We start from the raw sequence: 22,027 nt of genomic DNA, 5'->3' as shown, positions 1-22,027 counted from the left end.
AAGGCGGGCTGCAGAGGACTAGGACTGTAGGCAGCCGGAGTGAGGTAGGCGGCAGGGCAGGGAGCCCAGAGGACAAGGACTGTAGGCAGCCGGAGTGAGGCAGGCTGCAGGGCAAGGAGCCCAGAGGAGCAGGGCAGCATGGAGTGAGCCCAGAGGAGCAGGGCCGCTGACTGTAGAGGGCTGCAGAGGACTGTAATAGGCTGCAATGCAGGAAGCCCAGAGGGCAAGGGCTGTAGGTAGAAGGCAGCGGAGCGTGAACGGCTGCAAGGCAGAGAGCCCGGAAAGGGCACTGGAACAAAACAGGATAATGCAGCAACAGGAACAGCATACAAAGTAAAGGGTCAAGGCAAACAGGAGTGGGGAGAACTCAAGATGCAAGACACTGTGTTCCTGCAGGCAGCTGCTTATATACAGCCATGCCCTGTTCTGAGGCAGGCTAATTGACAGCACCTGTGGCAGCACACCTGATGACAATCTGCCTCCTCCCTCTCTGGTCCTGAGCAGGTGGAAGCAGCACTGGCCGCTAGGGCTTCTGGGGATTGTGGTCCCAATAACGATGAATGAGAATAGCCAGGAATTGAGGACTGTAGCCAGGTGCATTATGGTAAATGTAGTTAATTGAATAAAATAAGAAAGAACCAACGTTGAGCAAATGGAAATAAAAGACCAAGGCGTGAAAAGGAGTTGTTCAAGGAGCATTAGCAGGATAAATGAGTACCAAGTAGTCCATGATGGTTGCCAATGCGTGTGCCAGCGGCACAGGCATTACAGTATGCCCCTCTCCATGCCCCTCTGCAGGCCCCCTGAAGACTGACCAACAAGAAGAGCACGTCCGAGGCCTGTCACACCGCGAGAGAGTCTTATACCGAAAAGGCACATCACGAAGCACCAAAAACTGTTTAATGCTGCAAGGTGAGAGTCTTGTAGGGAGGAGACATTACCAATGTTTCGAACCTTTGAGGTAGAATTCAGAAAAGACAACTTCTTAGGGACCCAAAATCCAACAGTGGATTCATGAACTGAGGAACTGTGGAGATGTGCTGCAGGCTCCATGGCATATATTGCTTTGAAAGAAGTGGTCTTCCTTAGGACTGGCAATGGTACAGTGCTGAAAGGTGGAACCAGAGATTCAGCTGAATTGGTTGCTCTAGGACGGTCGTCCAAATTGTCAGAAGCAGCAATGGCAACATGAAGATTTGTGACAGTGACTTCAGGAGTAACAAAAGTTGCAGGAACACCATGAGTTGCAGGAAGATCAGGAATGGCAGTAGGAAGTTCAGATGCTGTAACCCCTGGAAGTATAGGTGTCACAGGAGCACCAGCCGACAGGGACACAACTGAGACTGATGGCGTCATGACTGGTAGTTTAGGTGCTGCAGAGGCACCAACAGGAGCTACCGGAGCTGTAGCCTTAATAGGAGAACTTTTAACTGACTTTGCAACAGGTACTGTCCTTGCAGGCAGAGAGGAAGGGGGTGCTTCGACTGCAGTAGGAGTGATCTGAGATGAAGCATCAGTAGCAGATTCAGGAGTACTAGCAGGGGGAGCAGCAGAGATTGGGCCAGCAGATCTTGTAACAAGTAGTATGGTGGAGGTAGGACCAGGAAAGGGTAAGCCTTCCGAAGGCTGGCCTGCAAAGTCTTGTGTGCCCAAGTTGATACATTGATCTGGGGTATTGACAGTAGGCAAAGTTGGATTCCAGACAGGTACTGGGTATGTTTCAGGATCTGACTCATGGTCAGGAGTGCCAATGTTCATAGAAGCAGAGTACATCTCAGATCTGGTCACCTCAGTAGAGGCTGTAAGTGGGAGTAAAGTACTGACATCAAGGGCAAGAATGGAACAATCCTTTGACTCAGCGGAATGTCCAGTCAGATGATTACACTTGATCTTTGGTGTAATGGCCGTGTGAAAGATCTGGCCCACTGGAGGAGTCCATTCTTCACTATCTGAACGACAGCCTGTGTTACTGTGGCTAGTAAGTGAATGAGCGGTGTCAAGCGTTAACTGGTATGTATATGCCAAGTTCAGGTCTTCCAACTGCTCTGTATAAATCTGTATCCTCTTCTGTGTTACCAGTACAGGCCTTAATCTGTTAAACTCTAAAGACAGAATGTCGGGTGTTGGACATAGTGTCAGATGGTCTGGTAGATTGTGTCCCTTAGCTAGATTCTTATAATACAGATAGACAAATTCATCATATAGGTCTTCGGTTTGTCTTTTAAGGCTTAAGAGTTGTTCTTGTAACAGGTATGTTCCATTAGCCTGTTCTACAGCTTCAGAATCTGGTGTAGCAGAAAATTCGGGTGTTGCAATAGGCAGACTGACCTTAGAGTTATCATGGTTAGTAGTTACTGGGGAAGCATTAAGACAACCGATGGTCAGTATTGGTCTTTTGTACCCAGGACCAGCTGCACTAACCTCAGGATACTGAATGCCTTGTCCGGTTAAATGAGTGTTTACAGCAGTCAGGGGAGGTTGTGTAGCTTGCCAAGCTGATCTTGAGCATATCACTTTGGCAACAGCGTACTCTGGTTGAGAGTCTGCCACAATGAGTGCAATATCCTTGGCTGTAGCAGTATTACGACATTGGTCCTGAGACAGGGTAGCATGGGATAAAGGAATACAAGGTTCGTGTACCGGCTGAATGTCGAATGTAGTGTCAGAAGAAATGCCAGAAACCGCATGAGTGTTTTCCACTGGTTGGGCTAACAAAATCTGCAGGAATTCATTTTCTTGCTGTAGCTCTTCTATAGATAGAGACTGCGGATCATAGTTGCAAATGTCATAGTAGTTACACATGGAAGGGTCAGCGAGCCAGTGAGTGTAGTACTGTGCTTGTAAACCTTTGTTTACCTGGGCGAGTCTTTCTTTTAAACTATGGTTTTTGTTTGCAGTCCTTAAGAAAATTTTAGATTTTTGCAGAGGTTTCTTGAACCGAAAAGAAAGCATCTTTGGTCTGTGTGTGCCCTTCCTGCCTATGGAACAAGAATCTTTTTGGTCTTGCATTGTGTCAGGAATGGCACTCTGTCAAGAGTGGCACAGGGTACCCAAGTAGGGTTTGGGTGGCTGTGCTGAGGTAAGGTAGCAGATAAGCACACACAGCAGGAAGTTCAATAGGAAACAAGAGTAGGAAACAGTAGCTGTGAGCCAAAAGAGGTAAAAGATACAAAGGTACAAACAAACTGGATTCCCTCTTGGGGTGTATGCTGAAATGGGGAAGAGTGTTCCACGAACCTTAGGAAACTCGAGCCTTCTGCACAGATTGCTATAACAGAGGCCCACGCTGTATGCTCATGGCTGGGAACAACAGCAGTGGGTGTCTGTAACACAGAAAACGTGACAAAGGAAGGGGCAGAGGTTGCCTGCCGGAAACCAACAGGCAAGCTCTGTACAAAGGGATTACATAAGACACATGAGAAGACACGAACAGAAATATCCAGCGAAAAGGAAGTCAATGAGCAATCTAGCAGAAGGAAATGAAGGAAAGGCAGTTAGACTGAAATAGATAACCTAAGGTGGAGTACAGAGGACTCAAGGAAGAGAACAAGGAGCAGCAGTCAGGAAAACAGAAGGCTGCAAAGTAGGAAGCAGGTCTGCAGTCAAGAGTGGCACTAGGTGCAGGCAAACTGTATTGGACTGCGGAGGACTGTAGTAGGCTGAAAGGCAGGGAGTCCAGAAGAACAGGACAGAGAGAGATTAGCAGTAGGCGACAGACAGAGAGCCCAAAAGAATAGGGCCCCTAGGTAGGGAGCCCAGAGGAGCAGGGCTGTAGGCAGCGAAGAGGTGCAGGCTGCAAGGTAGGGAGTCCAGGGAACAAGGGCTTGGAGACAGCAGAAGGTTGCAAGCTGCACGGTAGGGAGCCCAGAGGACAAGGGCTGTAGGCAGCCGGAATGAGGTAGGCTGCAGGGCAGGGAGCCCACAGGACAAGGACGGAAGGCAGCGGAGTGAGGCAGGCTGCAGGGCAGGGAGCCCAGAGGACAAGGATTGTAGGCAGCCGGAGTGAGGCAGGCTGCAAGGTGGGCTGCAGAGGACTAGAACTGTAGGCATCCAGAGTGAGGTAGGCGGCAGGGCAGGAAGCCCAGAGGACAAGGACTGTAGGCAGCCGGAGTGAGGCAGGCTGCAGGGCAAGGAGCCCAGAGGAGCAGGGCAGCAAGGAGTGAGCCCAGAGGAGCAGGGCCGCTGACTGTAGAGGGCTTCAGAGGACTGTAATAGGCTGCAAGGCAGGAAGCCCAGAGGGCAAGGGCTGTAGGTAGAAGGCAGCAGAGCGTGAACGGCTGCAAGGCAGGGAGCCCGGAAAGGGCACTGGAACAAAACAGGATAATGCAGCAACAGGAACAGCATACAAAGTAAAGGGTCAAGGCAAACAGGGGCGGGGAGAACTCAAGATGCAAGACACTGTGCTCCTGCAGGCAGCTGCTTATATACAGCCCTGCCCTGTTCTGACGCAGGCTAATTGACAGCACTTGTGGCAGCACACCTGATGACAATCTGCCTCCTCCCTCTCTGGTCCTGAGCAGGTGGAAGCAGCGCTGGCCGCTAGGGCTTCTGGGGATTGTGGTCCCAATAACGATGAATGAGAATAGCCAGGAATTGAGGACTCTAGCCAGGTGCATTATGGTAAATGTAGTTAATTGAATAAAATAAGAAAGAACCAAAGTTGAGCAAATGGAAATAAAAGACCAAGGCGTGAAAAGGAGTTGTTCAAGGAGCATTAGGAGAATAAATGAGTACCAAGTAGTCCATGATGGTTGCCAATGCGTGTGCCAGGGGCGTGGGCATGACAACAGCAGCTCGCTATCAATATGATGCAGAACGAATGCTCCAAGCGATAAGGAATCGGTCATCTGCAACACTATGCTCCCTTCTTGATGGGAAAGCAACTCAATCGATGGTTTTCATCTCAGAAGTATCGGAAGCAACTTAGGTCTCACATTTTACCGCCCTGTTTGCAAAATCAACTAATACTACCAAAACTACGATAATGACCAGATTTGAACAGATCTCAACTGAAACCATAGAGATTCCTACTAAAATACAGAGATGGAATTTAACATGGGATAAAGATTCAATTACCAACCAGATTAAACATCTTAACGGCTCTTGCGCACCAGAACCAGTTGGTCTATCTAACTTCCATCTTAAAACGAATCCTGAAGCCTGGGCTGAATTCTCTTTTGCTGCCTTACAGATAATTTGCAAACTAAATCAACTACCGGAAAATTCGAAATCAGCAATCTTAATTCCTATTCACAAACAAAGGAACATTTTAGACCTATTGCCTTATTGGACCATCTAGGAAAGCTGTTTGCTGCAATGCTAGTTAAAAATGTAATTTCCTGGATGAAAGAGACACAGAGAGGAGACCCCAGACAAACTGGGTTTGCCAAAGGGGTCAGCACAAATCTTAATTTGCTGATTCTCAACCTTTTGAAGCTGGACACCTTTACTACAAAGACTAATCTTTATGCAAACTTCCTAGATCTAAAACAAGCATTTGACTCGGTTGACCACAAGATACCATGGAACAAATAAGAGAGATGGCAGTGCCCAGCAGACACATTAGCTGCGATAAAAGCATTATACTCAGCAATATCTGTTAAAGTTAGTTTATCAGCAAATGGAGTAACAACAGGGAGAATTAAAACGGAGAGAGGACTGAAGCAAGGCTGTTCCCTCGCTGCTACACTCTTTACTCTTTATATCCCAGATATTGCTGAATCACAAAAGAATGTGCGTGCATTCCCACCTTTCTAAAATGGCACCGCTGTACTGTGGCTCATCTACACAGATGACCTTGTGATATTGGACAAAACACAAATAGATTTGCAAAGACGGTTAGATAGCTTTGCCCTATACATTCAAAATAACAACATGATGATCAACATTGAAAAGTCACAGGTCATGTCATTTTCAGGAACTTGAAAATGCAAACGGAGACCCCTTGCATTATTCCTTCATTCTGTCTGACTCACTGAAGTTAAATCTTATAAATATTTGGGAATTCGTTTGAATTGCAGCATTGGCGAACAAGAATGGTCTAATATTCTACGAGAGAAAACACTATCATTAGCCAGACAAGCCCTCATACTGCACCAAAAATTTGGAAAATTCCCCATGTGCCCACTACAAACCTTCTACCATCAGAAAGTAATCACAATTCTGAGTTATGGAGCTGAAACCATCTTAAACCTACCTCATGAAATTTGGGATAAGCTAGAAGGCTTGTTTTGGCGCAAAGTCCTGGCTCTGCCCAAAGCATTTCCGATAGCGAGAATACGCTTTAAAATTGGCCTACAATCAATCCATTCCTTAATTCTATGGAAGTCCTTAGACCTGTACCACAAAACCATTGTTGACGATGATATTCCTACAATGGAAATATTAAGAACTAGGACTAACATTGCAACCAATTCAAACCTAAATAAATGGAAACTTCGCTGTGAAGATTGGATTGATGCATTGGGAAGTTCAGCAGGTATCCTTAAACAAAATCCGATGGTACTAAAAAGGAAAATTCAAAACAACGATTGGATACAGATGCAGAATCAGAAGACTACATACAGAATGGCCATTAATTGCACTATGGAAATGCGAAAATGTAATCAATTGCCTCCATATCTTCAACTTTTCCCATCATCAAAATTCTGTGATCTCTTTCTTCGACTCAGATTGAGCCTGTTATCCACACGAGAATTGCGTGGCCAAATGAAACTAGGTGAACTACCAAACACCTGTCGGTGCTGCCTGGATGTTGAAATAGTTGAAACCTTACATCATTTACTCATGGAGTGCAGAGCCTTAGCTCCAACAAGAAGGAAATACACGCAAAGATACTCTCAAAATATAGCTGTGTATACACCAGAAGATCGTTGGAATTCTATTTTACTAAGCAAAGAAAAAACAGTTATTTTTGCAGTTCTTTAATTTTGGCTAGAATTGTCGGCTCTCATATTGGAGTAACTGCTAAGGACCGTGGAATATGCTTTGACATAAAATGGTAATTTGAGATCGAAATTCACTTTTATTATTATGTTGAGAGTTCTTGGTTTATTTGCTTTGTATTAGCTATAATATCCATAATGAAAAAAGTTTGTAATAAACTAATTTCTAAAAATAAAAAATAAAAATAAATAATCGATGTTACATAGTTACATCAGGTGGAAATTTCAGACATAGTTGCCTAGTTACATATTTACATAATGACCTAAGCATAGTTAAATGTAAAGTTAGTCTTAGGCGCAAGGAGGAGGCCTTACTGTGATTCTGTTGCTAAATGATCACTGCTGGGATTATAATCTATTCTCCTATGTTCCCCCACTACAATCTGTTCCCGACTGCGATTTTGCTCCTGGGTGTTTCTAAGCATTCAGCACTCTAATTGTGAGCCACTCTATATTGTTTGTAGTTGTCCCCACTTTGATTTACCTTGATGCTAGGTGTCCCATACTGGAATTTTTGGCCATATGCATTGTCAGCTGCTTGGTGTCTCCAACAGTGATATTTTCATACTTCGATTTTGCTCCTTGGTATCAGCCACTCTGATGTTCCTCTTTGGTATCCCCACTGTGATTTTGCTCCTACATGTTGCCACTGAGAGTTTTATCATTGTAGACCATAACTGGGAATTTGTGGCTAGGTGTCACCCTCTGTGATTTTAGTGTCCACCACTGTTATTTTCTTCTAGGTGTTCCACATTGGGCTTTTGGCCCCTAGATGTCCCCACTGTGGTTTGCTCTCCACTTTTAGGTCTGTTTCCTCAATGCGAGAGGTTAAGATTTATTCTAAACCTTCCAGCCATCACCTCTATTGTCACCCAGAGTGGGATAGGTATGCCCAGACATCGATCCCGTGCCTGCAGGCCTAGAGACCGAAGCTATTCCTCGCGGATGACACCCTACAATGAGGCTGAAACATGTCTGGGGATGCTTGTGGTCTCATGCAGAAGGGATGTGGCCGAGCAGTTTGGGCTGGTCTTTCCCCTTTTCTAATGGCTTGGCAGGCGAAGAACGATATTCTGGAGGGTTGCCCAGCACAATGCCAGAGGTTAAGATTTATTCTAAACCTTCCAGCCATCACCTCTTTTGTTTTGCTATTTTCACCCCGAGTGGGACGGCTAGGCCTAGACGTGGGTCCTGTGCATGCTGGGCCAAGAGACCCAAGCTACTCCATGCTTATAGCGCGCAATGAGGGTGAAACATGTCTGGGGATGGTTGTGGTCTTGTGCAGAAGGGATGTGTACAAGCAGTTCAGGCTGGACTGCCCCTTTGGGGGTGGGACAAAGCCTGATTTGCATATGGTCTTTCCCCTTTTGTAATGGCTTGGCAGACGAAGAACGATGGTCCGCAGGGTTGCCCAGAGCAATTCCAGAGGTTAAGATTTATTCTAAACCTTCCAGCTATCACCTCTTTTGTTTTGCTATTGTCACCCCGAGTGGAACGGGTATGCCCAGACGTGGATTCCATGCCTGTTGGGCCTAGAGATCCAAGCTACTCCTCACTGATGATGCCCAGCGATGCTGAAACATGTCTGGGGATGGTTGTGGTCTCGTGCAGAAGGGATATGACCAAGCAGTTTGGGCTGGATTCCCCCTTTGGGGGTGGGGCCAAGCCTGCTTTGCATATGGACTTTCCCCTTCTGTAATGGCTTGGCAGGCGAAGAATGATGGTCTGGAGTGTTGACCAGAGCAATGCCATAGGTTAAGATGTATTCTAAACCTTCCAGCCATCACCTCTTTTGTTTTGCTATTGTCACCCCAAATGGGACGGGTATTGCCAGACATGGGTCCCTTGCCTGTTGGTCCTAGACACCCAAGCTACTCCTCACTGATGAAGCCCAATGAGGCTGAAACATGTCTGGGGATGCTTGTGGTCTCGTGCAGAAGGGCTGTGATCAAGCAGTTTGGACCGTACTGCCACTTTGGGGGTGGGACAAAGCCTGGTTTGCATATGGTCTTTTCCTTTTGTAATGGCTTGGCAGGCGAAGAACGATGGTCTGGATGGTTGCCTGGAGCAATGCCAGAGGTTAAGGTTTATTCTAAACCTTCCAGCCATCACCTCTTTTGTTTTGCTATTGTCACTCCTAACTTAACCAGATTAACAATGAAAACAGGAGGCTTAAGCAAGCATGAAGAGAAACCTGTTTACCAACAGAAAAAATGACATGCTAGCGACAACTTTGGATCTACAGAGTAGAAATAATGAATACAAAAGACGCTCACTACGCTTACCGCTTAAAGTCGGCATAATGCGCCCAGAAGGAAAAGTTCAAAAAAATTAAAGAATTGAAAAACTTTTCAGCCTCCAACAGATCATAAGCCCCATTCCAACAATTCTGCGAGTCCATCTCAGCGCACTTCAGTGACAAAATCCGACAAATCCAGCACCTCATATGCAAAGGCCCAACAACAGCATAAATGAAGCACTGTAAGAAGCAGTGAGCAAAGCCTTCATATTGGCGCCATGAACGTTCTACCCTTTCTCAATGCAAGAATGAATGACCACAGTCAGCCAGCCAATTAGCAAGATTTCTCGAAGAACAAGGCGTTGACCGACAAGCCTTTAAAACCGTGTATGTTAGTCTTCTCTTCAAGAAAGCTACAGTTAACCCTGACGACCCGACACGTTACCGTCATATCGCCAACACATCCTTTACTCCAAAAATCCTCACAAAATTCAACTATTGACATTACGTTCATGATGTGGTAACCAATTACTTGTTACACAAATCCCTACACAAATTCTGAACTATAAGTTGAATGGAATCTACCATCTCCGCAGTTGGAACCTTCTAATAACAACGCATACGCAACATCGCCAAATGCACATATCTCGCTGGACAGTTCTGCAGCATTCAACACACATTCTTGCTAAAAAAGACTTCTGGCCATCGGATTAGAGAGAACTGCACTAGTCTCTATCACATCATTTCCCACGGACAGGATAGTGAACGCACTCATGGCCCCTTTCAGGGCACATCACCACAACATTACCTATGGCCTACCCAAAGGTTACAGCCTTTTTACCCCTTTTCTTCAACATCTACATGAGTCAGGTCACAAAGCCAAGATGGATCAACACAGGCAAGGACAGAAAAAGGTTACAAAAAGCACTGATTTATTAGCGTTTTTTACAAAACTGGGAAAAGAGAGAAATATACCCCGATTTTGGGTTATCGTCACTGTGTGGAATTCTGTGAAACCAAAAACAAATGCAAGCCTCTGACCTTTCACAATTCTATGTCTGTAGATCCCCTTACCTGAGGATCTGTTTCCCTTTCTCAAGTTACATTGAAGGTTACATGGCTATGCACCTCTTTCTTTGCTCCGTGTTGCGCTGATTTGGATCCTTTGCTTCTCGTCCTTGATTCAGGGGACAGGTGTCTGCCTGTGTCTCGGGCCCTATGTGCACCTGCATATTAAGCCTAGGCAGCAACCACAGGTAGGACTGGGTACCAGCAGGCCAAGACCAATGGCTGCCATCAGGAAGCTGGCCACATTGGCGTATTGACAGGCTGGGTCTGTAGTACCTCTCTTCCTCTCTGTTTGAGGGTCATGCCTCTAGTCACCATCACCCTATTCTTTTCTAAGCCCTTGAAGATTTGATAAGGCTCATGCTTAAGGGCGCTGTGTCTATTCTTCCTCTACACTCCACTAGTCATTCGTTCAAGTTTTCATGCACCCCCTCATCTTTCTGCCATGTGCTCATTCCTCTTACCCTCCTCAACTCGTATTGTGTGATTGTTTCTCCTCAGTGACTTCTTGGCTATCTGTCCTAGTATTCTTAGTCTTTTTGTATCTAGCCTCCTCTTTAATCTTCCTCTTTGCCACCTCCCTGGCATTTCCTCAAAATCCCTTCCCTTTATCCTTGACCTCCCTCCTCTGAGTTTCATCACACTCCTCCTCTACTGTCTTACTGGAGTCTCCTAATTTCATCATGTGCCTTCCTTTGTACCTCTCCTTTCTCTGCTTCATGTCTTCTGTTGTTCCTCTATTTCACCTCCTCACTCCACCCATCATATTTTCTCTGCACCCTCTTTTGGGTCTCAAACTTTTACTGAGTTTCCACCTTCCCTCTCTTTCCAACCTCTTAGTTTCCCCCTCCTTCCCATTATTCACTACTTCTTTCAACTTTCTTGCCTTCTCTCTAATCGTTCCTTTCCAGCTCCCTTCCTTCTCCTGTTGCTCCACTTTCTCCTCCTCCTTCTGTTTCCAGAGCTCTCCTAGTCTGTCTCACCATGGCCTTCAATCACCCTCTGTCACACAAAAAGCTTTGCTGTCCCCATGGACCACTGTCGCTTAATTTTACTGAGGGTGCCTACGGTTGTCCCCCTTATACTCAGATTGTTTTTTTAGCCAACCCTCACGTTGGTTGTGCCATTCAACTGGGCCTGCTGCTCCCTCTCGGATCTAAATGCAGACTAAGTGCTTGTATAGGTCAGCTGCCATCTTGGAAGAACCACTTCGAGCATGTGAAGTGTGGGGATGCTCTAGCAGAGCCCAGTACTTTGCAGTTCAAGCAGGTACTCCTTCACCACGTATGCTGATCAGCGATGGGGGTTTCCTGCCAGCAAAACTGCTCGCATGCATCATGAAATTGTGTGAACTAGTCTTTCTCTCGCCACCCAGACATATTTCTGACCCTAACAGTTTCACAGTATTTCCTTCTGTACACAAGCCCAGGATTTGGCAGCCTCAGCCTTAAATAACCCTCCAGTGCCGGAGGTCTTACCACAGTAAACTGGGTATGTTTGGGGTGCATTGATGCTCCCAGCTCGGAGGGGGCTCTGAGGCTCTACTTTTACTGGTGTTCTTCCTTAAAGGGAGGGTGGTTGTTTGCTCTTTACAAAAGCTCCTGCCAGCTGACTAGAGCATGCTGCTGTAATCCAGGAGCCCCTCCCTATGCTGCCCCCTGGCCCACCATGGCACAGCTGTCGGTGGCACTCAGCCTCCATTGTTACACCTATCTCACTTTACCACAAGAATCAAGCATGGGACATTATCACATAATCCCCACTCTTCCTCTGAGCTCCACCAGTGGCTATCTAATATGTGCCTGCTGAAAGAAATCTATACTTGCCCGTAAGTGCTCTTACCTGTGCACTTACAAGTAATTGAGAGATGGGACCCTTACTGTTCAGCCTCAAAAGCACATGCTGTTCTCCTGCTTACATCGTGTTGTCTTAAGAAAATAAGGCGATGACACTCAGTCCAGACATTCTTCCCTCCTCTCGCTCACCAATCATGAAAGTCGGATATCACGACACAATTGCCATACAATGGAACCCACAAGAGTGAGAACTGAACCCTGATGGACAGCAGCACACCAAAGACTCCACTACTAGGTCAACCGCAGAATGAAACACAAATGTTTCAGTGTATCACTTAACTCGAAATAACAGAATTCTCAATGAATTCCTTAATCTTCACATCTTCCCCGAACTAACTAACTCAGCTCCATATCTAATGTACCTTTACATAACTCACAGGCCGCCAAACACATAACACCTTCATGTCTACTAACACCAGATTACCTTCGGCAGAGTAGTACAGAGGTTGGTGCATCACAAACCACTTTTAACTGTCACCCACAAGCCCATATCAGCGGTGAACCCTGCGTCCCAGCACTGTCATCCAATGGATATTGTGGTCTATTTCAATACCTTTAACCACATAGAGCAGGACATGCTCTCAGGAAACAGGTATATCCGGCCTGCGATCACCAACACTAACCCCTCTGCCCCACTAATGGCCCAATAACTATCTCTTTTTGCTTAGGCATTATCAGTGAGGCCACCAGAATAGCAGAGGTGCACAATACAAGACTACTGTATGTCCCATTACAGTGCTATTAGTGTTTTCATATATTACCTGCTGGTGTTCCTTTGCTGGAAGTAGCTGTATTGCTCGATTCTGCAAGAGATAGAAATCAACTTTAAATTGTAATTCTTTCCATATTCGACTCAAGATGAATATAACCGCTGGTACACATGTAAAATAGTGATAAAATATGCAGAAAAGAAGATTCTGCTACAATTAAGTTGAGGTTGTCAAGCTGTGTGGTCCATGGTGAATTTGTTTCCTGCAGTGCTGAAAACCATCAAAGGACTCCAGCATTGAGCCAGATAAAGGGAGTATAATCAGTAATAAGGTGAATTACCATCTAGAAAGTTAGTATTTTAGGGCATCCATGGCCCAATTCAAAGCCAGACACTGTATCTCATTGGCAGCATACTCCCTTTCCCTAGAGACGAGTTTACAAATGATATAAAGTATGGATTGCTCACACTCCTTTCATTTTTGGGATAGAACAGGACTGTGGCCAACCCTGGAGGCCTCAGTTTGAATAATGAACTTCTGGCATTTTGAAGAGGGGCAGATGACAACGTGAGTTCTTCAATCAATTGAAGGCCCCTCCATCATGTGAATCTACATCATGTTAATCTAGACATCCTGCTGTTCTTGTATCCTTTGAGTAAATCAGTGAGATGTCCGGCCACAGTTGAGAAGCGTGCGATAAATATTCACCACCATCCGACTAGACCTAGAAAGGCTGTGAGTTGTCCTTTGCCCTAAGTGGTGGGACTTACTAAATAATTTCAACTTTAGCCTTTTGTCTGTGTACAGCAACTCTCCCCACTTTAAGTCACAAATACTTAATTAAAGGCAAAGCTAGATGTCTGCTGATCAGTAAAGGGGGGTTTTCTGATGGCGAGAATGCTCACCTGTGTCATAAAATATTGTGAGAAATAGTCTTTTGTGAAGGCATCATGAAGTAGAAACAGACAACATTTTTTGTGTTGGTATTTTATTTGTATTTTATATAGCGCCTTAAACCAAGGTGCTGTACAGAGAGTCAATGGCGGTATAATAAAATTGAGTAACATAAAAATAAAAGCAATCTGTCACATTAACCATGATGGAGAAAATAGGACTTTAACGACTTACGAAATAAAGAATGGAGGGAACTAGAGCGAAGTGAGAGTGGAAGTGCATTCCAATGTAGGGGAGCTAAGAGAGCAAAGGACCGAAAGCGAGACTGGGCACAGGGAGGATGTGTAGCCACGAGACAAAATTGAGAAGAGCTAAGAGATCAAGAGGGAGTATAGAAAGAAACAAGAACAGAGTTATAGTCAGGTGCAAGACCATAAAGTGACTTAAAAACCAGACAACTGAAAATAAAGCCAACCAGAGTAGGGAGTGAAGAAGAAATGGAGTCACGAAAAGAAAGAAGACAGATAAGACGGATGAGCATTGAAGACAGATCTTAAAGGGGCCAAATGATTAAGTGGAAGAGCAAAAAGAGCAGTAGAACAATAAAAAAGCAGAAGAATAAATGAGAGAAGATATCAACAGTTTTGTAGCGTGAAAGGTCAGAAAAGGACGGGCCTTACGAATATTATATATGTGAAAGCTACAGGTGAGTGAAGACAAAGAGATGTGATGAGAGAATGATAAGCCCGAATCATAGTGAAGCCCCAGATTAAGGGCAGTAAGAGAAATAGGGAGCTGGGATGGGGGAAACGAAACAAGGGAAGGAGCAATAGGATGTGGAATAGTGTTCGCAGGAAAGCAGAACCTCAGTTTTGGCAGTATTAAGCATGAGATAGTGATTCGACATCCAAGATTTAATAGCAACTAAGTTAGCTGAAACTTTGAGGTGAATGTAAGCAGAGAAGGAAGAGAAAGACAGAAAGAAATGAGTGTCATCTGCATAAAAATTATGTGATAACCCAAATACAGAAATGACTGCAGCAAGAGAAAAAGTGTAAAGTGAAAACAGAACAGGGCCTAGAACAGACCTTTGAGGAACACTGTGATCAAGAGACAAGGGGCCTCATTATAAGTGAGGCGGTAAGGGGTTAGCGGCGCCGGTAAAGGTGCCAGTGCCGTTAACCCCGTACCGCCTCATTACGAGGTCCCCTCGCGGGACCCGCTCTGCACGTCGGGTTTTACCAGACGTGCAGAGCTGGTCCCGCGAGGGGAGGAAGGAGCAAACAACGGGCCGCTCGTAATCGCCCCGTTGTTTGCTCCCTCCCCCATTCCCATTCAGCCCTATCGGGGCTGAAATGGGAATGGGGAAGGTCCGGGCCCGGGTTCCTGGAGGGAGGAATTACCGGGCCCTCCGAACTCGGAATGGCCTGGTAATTCCCCATTCTGGGAACCCGGACCCGATTTTGGCGGCAGCCATGCCACCAATAGCGGCATGGCTACCGCCAAAATTGTAATCAGGCCCAAGGTGTCATAGGTTGTACCGGCCCAAGAAATAGAAAAAGTTCTTTGGGATGGGAATGACTAAAACCAAGAGAGGACAGAGCCATAAAGACCAAAAGAAAATAAAGAAGCCAAACGAAGAGAGTGATAAACCATGTCAAATGAAGCCGAAAGATCCAACAAAATAAGAAGAGAGGAGTGCTTACAGTCGCATTCGGTAAGTAATGAGTTCAAGACAGAAATAAGAGCAGTTTCAGTGGAATAGCAAGGACGAAAACCATAAGTGAAGTTTGGGATACAAACTTTTATTCAATGTAAAAAAAGTAGCAAAAAGGCCTATCTTGTCCTGCGCTAAGGTGGGATTTCCCTACTTAAACGAAACTAAGGATAGTCTGCGCCAGGACGTCGAAAGAAAACAACCGTCTTTGTCCAAATCCTACGCTTGCACTCACATCTATGTATATACACTGTGTGGGATTCTCAATGTCAAACGAATAAGTGTTCAAAGTAAAAGTTATGAGCTTCTTTCAGCTCCTGGCTTGCAAAGGGGTTCCCTTCCCCAAGTCTTAAGGCCGTTCACAATGCCAGGGTGTTCCCTTCCCCTAGCTTTCTGGTTCTTCTTCACAGCAGAATTTCCAGTGACAATTTCTAGCTCCTCTGGTTTGGTTATTCTTCACATGTTTCACCACTACAGTTCCTCAATGCTTACATCAAACTTCCTTTATGTTCAAACACAGGTTTTTCGGCAAGTATTTTATGTCATTTTTCAGTAGGTGGTTGTCCTCCATCTGGGCGCAGTTGTTGGGCCACACAGTCCACCCATTACAGGTCACGCAACCGATACACCTCACTAGTTTCATCTTTGCCATTGCTTGCTTGGGCCCTTCTCATTTGTTGCCACTTCATACACTTTTAGGGCTCTTGCCAATCTTTGGTTTCTCAAAGCACACAGTCTCAAAATACTTGTTTCACACAGTTTCCAATGCCTCTTTCCAATACTTGTTTCACACAGTTTCCAATGACCCTTGCCAATCTAGGTTCCACTTACAATGACACTTTTGTAGCGTCAACAATGTCAGTTGAATAACTAACACTCTTATAGCTTTGGCAATGCTGGCTCATATCTTCCCCATTTGTAAATCGCACATTACACTCTCAAAACCTCTCCGTAGACAACACATGATGTTCTTTTTACTTTTACGGAATAAGCGCACAACTCTTTCCTTCCTTTTACATCCAAAAAATGTCGGCATGAAAGATTCACTCTTATTGTGAAGGAACAGTTCACTCGCAAGCTGTTTTTCTACGGCAATGCCACTTCGCAATATGTAGCCACTATGTTGCTGTTTGCATGTGAGTTCCTTTTCTCTTGCGAACGTGTTTAACAATGTCTCATCTACTCATGTTCGCATGCAAGACCACTCACTGCTTCTTATGTCAGTGAAACTCACCGGTGCTGGCGCTTGCTTTTCAGGTCTAAGCGAACCTTCCTGCACTCTTCTTCCGACCTTGGGGTTCATCAGCCTGCCCCGTGGACACTCTGGTGTTTCCGCAATGCCCAGAGGTAACAAGCACTCTTTGTGGGAATCAATGGGATGGCTCTCTTTAGCCCCTCCTCCTGCAGCGACTCTGCATAACGGAGCTCCCGCTCCAGCGCTACTCATGGGACCACACCCAACCTGCACAGGGGTTAGCATCTTGGCGCACCTTTCATCACAAAACGTTTTCTCACAGCACGCTCCTTGCCAGCTGCTTCCTTGCCAGCTCCTTCCTCTCCTCTGTTTTAGGTGGCAAAGCCTTTTATGTCTATTAGGAGTTTTGAGTGACCTCAGGTGTGGGTCATTAATTCCAATTGCCTGACTCTGGCCAAAGCTAATAGGTGGACTTGCCTGGTTGTGCCCCCTGTATACTTCTTTAGTCCTCTTCTTAGTCTCAGTACCAGAGTGGTGTGTGTATGTATGAATGTCTATGGAAAAATGAGAGTCTGACCTACAATAGCCTGCAAAGGTTGGGGGAATAGAGGGAACATATTGAAAGTGAAATGGGGATACTGCATGTCACCCAAGGGTACCTCATCCCCATTCCCCAAGTCTCCTACACCCAGGTGTTCCTCCCTCGCATAGTGCACCGGAGGCATTAGCCAGCAGCCTGCAGAGATCCTGCTGAGCACCTTCCCTAAGCCCACTGCGCTGTATATGGTTACAAAAAGAAAATATAACCTTTCACAAGTCTCAAATTAAATACATAATTTAATGAAAAAAGAAAGAAAATGTATACAGTTAACTAACAAAACATTTTGCATCCCAGTCAGTTAAAACAAAATTTGAACAATATTTAAAAAGATTTTACAATTCTAACTTACAGTCCTCAAGCATCTTAACAACAGCGATCCTCTTTCGATGGGAATGACCATCGATCAGGCTTTCCCAGAAATGGTCATGTGCCCAGTATTTTAGATCGGACAGGAACCTACTGAAAAATTGATGCCTGGTCATATCTGTGTATAAGGAATGCTTGGGATCTTAATGATCTTAAGCCCAGTTTGAATCTGATATTGTCCATCGATAGACACATTGGTAAACCCAAGGCATTTTCCAAACAAGACCTTCCCATTTTTGCCAGGACGTGTTCCATAGGTGAGGTTTTGCTTCTAGCCCATATAATAAAACGGGGATGACTTTGGCCTGGTAAAACTTAAGGACAGGTATGAATGAAAATTTGCTGTATTTCCAAAGAATTCTTTTCATCTGGGCTGCTAGGGGTTTTATTTTTGTCTCAAGGTCAGACTCCACCTTACAAAATGCCGGTGTGGCATAGATTTTGTATCCCAGGTAAAACAGGTAAACCAAATCCTCCACTCTTGTGATTGCCTCCTCCCCCCATTGACCACCTGGGGAAAACAATTTTTGTATTCCTTTGCCTAAATACCAACATCCTTGATTTGTTAGGATTCAGGGAGAGCCCATTTTCAACTGCATAATTATGAATACCGGTGAGTAAACGTTGCAGCCCAATGGCTGTTTTGTCTAAAACCACCACATCATCGGCGTAGGCCAGCCAGTGTATTTTCTTACCATTTAGGGAAGGACTGGCCAACACAGAAGATGCTAGAAAATCCCCCATATCAGAGGTGTACATGTTGAAGAATAGCGGGGCCCTGAGACAGCCCTGTCTGACCCCCCAATTGACTCTCACGGGTTCTGACAGATGCCCCTCCGCATCTAATCTCACCCTGATGTCATTGCCCTTATGGAATTCTATGAGCATCGCCAGGAGCCCTTCTGGGATGCCTTTAGCTCTTAATTTCATCCACAACCTTCCCCTGTCCACTTGGTCAAAGGCCCTTGAGAAATCTACCCAGGCACCATAGAGTTGTTCACCTCCCTTACCCTGAGTTTTTTCACTCAGAAGATTTAAGACTATGCCATTCACTGCCGCTGAGAGTCCCCTCCTAAACCCAGTTTGACATTTTGAGAGCATTCTGACTTTTCTTTCCCATGTTTCCAGTTCCCCCAGCAAGATTTTCATAAAGAACCAGTAAGGCGATGGGGCGGTAGTTTTTCGCCGCCTCCCTATCACCCCCCTTGAATAGTGGGATAACTCTGGCAGTGCGCCACGATGTTGGTAGTTGTTTCTGAGTCAGAATTGCCCTAAAATGCCAGTTGAGCAATTTTGCCCATAGAGCTGGATTTACCTTCAGGACTTGATAAGTCAGCCCGTTAGGCCCTGCCGCTTTCGAGGACGAGGCCTTCCTTATGAAGTCTTTGATATCCGAGGTGTTTAGATCAAGCCGCCATTCTGCATTAGTATTATAGTCACAAACTGTCCTTACTGGTTGACCAAAGACAGACTTTAGGTATTTGATCCACTCACCCTCGGGTACCAAATTGCACAATTGAGTAGTTTTTTCCCCCTCCATTTCATGCATGGTATCCCAAAACCCCTTAGCATCTCTCTTGCCTAAAACCTCCAAGATATGCTCCTCATTCTGTTGGAACCTTTTTACATTCCTAGCCACTGACCATTGTTTGTACTTGCTTTTAACCAGTCTTATTTGCACCCCTCGTTCAATTTTACCAATAGATGAGTCATTTTTTATAAGCCTCAACCTGCCATTGAGATCTTTTTTCTTAGCCATCGTTTCTTCATCGAACACATGCCGGTGGACATGTTTAGACCCACCCCCACTTGGGTTCGGGGGACAGATTTGCCAAATGAATTTAATAAAGCCTGAGGGAGAACAATTCTCCTTCTGCACTATTTCTGGTAGTGCAGAAAGCCTTTCATTTAGGTCAGCTGCCCCAGCTTTATATTTCATTAAGCAAACTTTGCCTTTCCGAGCTGTTATCCTCTGAGGCATCCGTGGCGAGATTTCTGCTGAAATTTCTGGAAAAAAGAGTTCCAGCCTAAGATGGTCACTACCATCCCCCTCTTTTATGTTTAGGTTTACTTTCTGTTCGAAAAGACCACCAGATAGGAAAAGATAGTCCAATATTGAGGCAGACATACCCTGAATCCTAGTTGGATTAGCCGGATGTCACCTGGAAGACACCCATTTGACATTTTCAAGCCCCAATCATTTAACCACTCTACCCATAGGTGGCCATTTTTGGTAGCTCTTTTCCCCACCGATATTCTCTGATTTCTTAGGAGGTCAATGCATTGTGTGTTTAAGTCACCCCCTAGAATTATGTCCGCCCCAGGAAAAGCAGATTTCATATCACCTAAAGCCTTGGCTAACGCGTCAAGGAATACAAGGAGCGCCATACTAGACGGATTCCAATAAATATTGCAAAAAATGATTACTCTGTCGCACACCCCATTTCTAAATGTGGCCTTGCACATTTGTAGCCCTTGAAAATTCCCTTCTGATGAGACAACATCCTTAAATTTTGAATTTTTGAAGGCAATAAGCAACCCCCCAATCGGCCTCCCTCTAGCTTTCTGTACTGCCCCTTGTGCAACAATTGAACACCCTTCAACTACTATAGGATTTACAAGCAATGTCTCCTGCAACATTATGACATCTCCCGCGTCAAACAGATAGTTCTTTATGGCCCTTGCAGTACAGTTATTGGGCCCCTGCGTGTTCCAGCAGATGACTCTCAACCCCTTTTGTTCAAAGATGTTGGGTCCCTAGACCCAACTTCTGAAAGACCTCCATTAGGATACTTGTAAGAAGGGCTAAGGTATTGTCCTTATTGGAGACACTCGTCTGTTCACATATGGCCGTAGTCGTCTTGGTAGGGGATTGTGATTTCATAACCCCTTTGTGAAAGTGAACATTCTTTCGGGCTGCCACATTCCATGGCTGCAGTGGTTTTGGTTGACTTCTTAAAACCAATATGTCCAAGTTCCTTAAATCCGATTTTGCATCTTCAATTGCCTGGAACACTTCCCTGGAGGCACAGCCCACTTCTGCCAAAAGAGGATTATTTGTATCTAGGAATCTGACTGATTCTATGTCTTTACTGTTCATTAAAAACAAACTCGGAACTTTTTTCAGAAGTGAGAGTATGGTCCCACAGTTTAAACATTTGACATGCTTTTTAGCAGTTAATGATAGCCAAATAATCGGCATTGCGTAATATTAGTCCGTGATGATTTTTTTCCTCTCTCTGTGGGGACATTTGTTCCAAGGTCCCAGAAATCACCTGGAATGAGATCTCAATTTCTTCCGATAGTCTTGATTTTCTGAGGCAGGGGTAGGGTCTCCCAGACACCTGAATTTACCTTCACCGAGTTTTATTTCTACCGTCGGAGATGTGGTTGTCTTCTTATTTTGCACTGAGGGTTTTTTCAGAAAGATTGGGGCGATCTTTACATTAGTTTTTGGTTCAGCTATGACCCCATCCTTAACCGAGGGTGATTTAAGCACTGATTTTGGTTTGACTTTGAGGAAAATGCGGGCTAATTTGATGACCTTCTTCAAATTTGATGAGGCTAGGACCGCTTCCTGCATATTCAAAGTCTTGTCTGTTTGAGAGCCTCTTGATGTCACTCTAGATATGGCCTGGATATTATTAAGGCCAGTTTTCTTTGCATCTTCCAGGACACCCTGGAGAGCTCATTCCTGGTTGTTCTTCCTCTTCACGCCCCCCCTTTTTCCCTGTGGACTATTCAATGAGTCAAGTTCGACAATTTCTTGATCATCCTCTGCCACCGATGGATTGGAAGAACCAACTTTCTTCACAGATGAGTTAGTGTCTGAAATCTTGTGTTTTACTTTCAATTCTGATTTTATTTCCGTTCTTTCCCGGCATCTTTTTCTTTGATTCTTTTCACCCTTCTTGATTCCCTTTTTCGATTCTTTTTTCCCCCTAGATTAGCACTTTGGGGACAGGCTGCTGAGGTCTCCACGTCTTGGGAATCCGACTGAACACTAGAGTTGACCAGGGAATGTTTTCCAAGTGTGTCTTCATCTTGGAACCCCTCTACCATATTAGCCAGTCTCCGAAACTCTTCCAGTACCGACTCCGACAGCGGTGTGTCATCCATTTGTTGATTATCCGCCTCTAATGGCTCTGATGCTACCCGCTCCAGTTGGTTCTGATTTAACAATTGGAGTTGGGACAACAGGGCGTGATTTAGAGATCTATCTGTCTCTTCCGATTTATTTTTGGCTGCCAAAGACCTTTGGAGTCCAGAGATGTCCAGCCCTTGTTTAACTGACTCTAACTGCATCTCCTGCAGTTTTGACAGCACATTTGTGTTAATAACATTACAACAGCCCACTACTGAACAATCTAGAGCGGCCACCTCCTTCGTCAGTTCCATTAGAGAGCCAGATTGAAGTTGCACTTCGGTTTTCAAAAA

General features: G+C 45.1%; 1 protein-coding gene across 11 annotated transcripts in view; it reads right to left on the bottom strand.

The window, feature by feature from the left end:
* Positions 1 to 22,027, bottom strand: part of MUC13 (mucin 13, cell surface associated) — a 449,549-nt gene that overhangs the window by 260,064 nt on the left and 167,458 nt on the right. For 8 of the 11 annotated variants that reach the window (XM_069616647.1, XM_069616650.1, XM_069616649.1 and 5 more), the window contains one exon: positions 12,869 to 12,910. The exons of the other annotated variants lie outside the window; for them this stretch is intronic. In XM_069616647.1, coding sequence (XP_069472748.1) covers positions 12,869 to 12,910 — 42 coding nt within the window. The remainder of the gene's footprint in view (positions 1 to 12,868; positions 12,911 to 22,027) is intronic. 11 annotated transcript variants of the gene reach the window in all.

This window comes from Ambystoma mexicanum, chromosome 9 (genome assembly GCF_040938575.1).
Source record: "Ambystoma mexicanum isolate Mex_15411 chromosome 9, UKY_AmexF1_1, whole genome shotgun sequence".
Classification (NCBI taxonomy): Eukaryota; Metazoa; Chordata; class Amphibia; order Caudata; family Ambystomatidae; genus Ambystoma; species Ambystoma mexicanum.
Note: the sequence above shows the minus strand (reverse complement) of the source record. Positions and strands in the feature narration are given on the sequence as shown.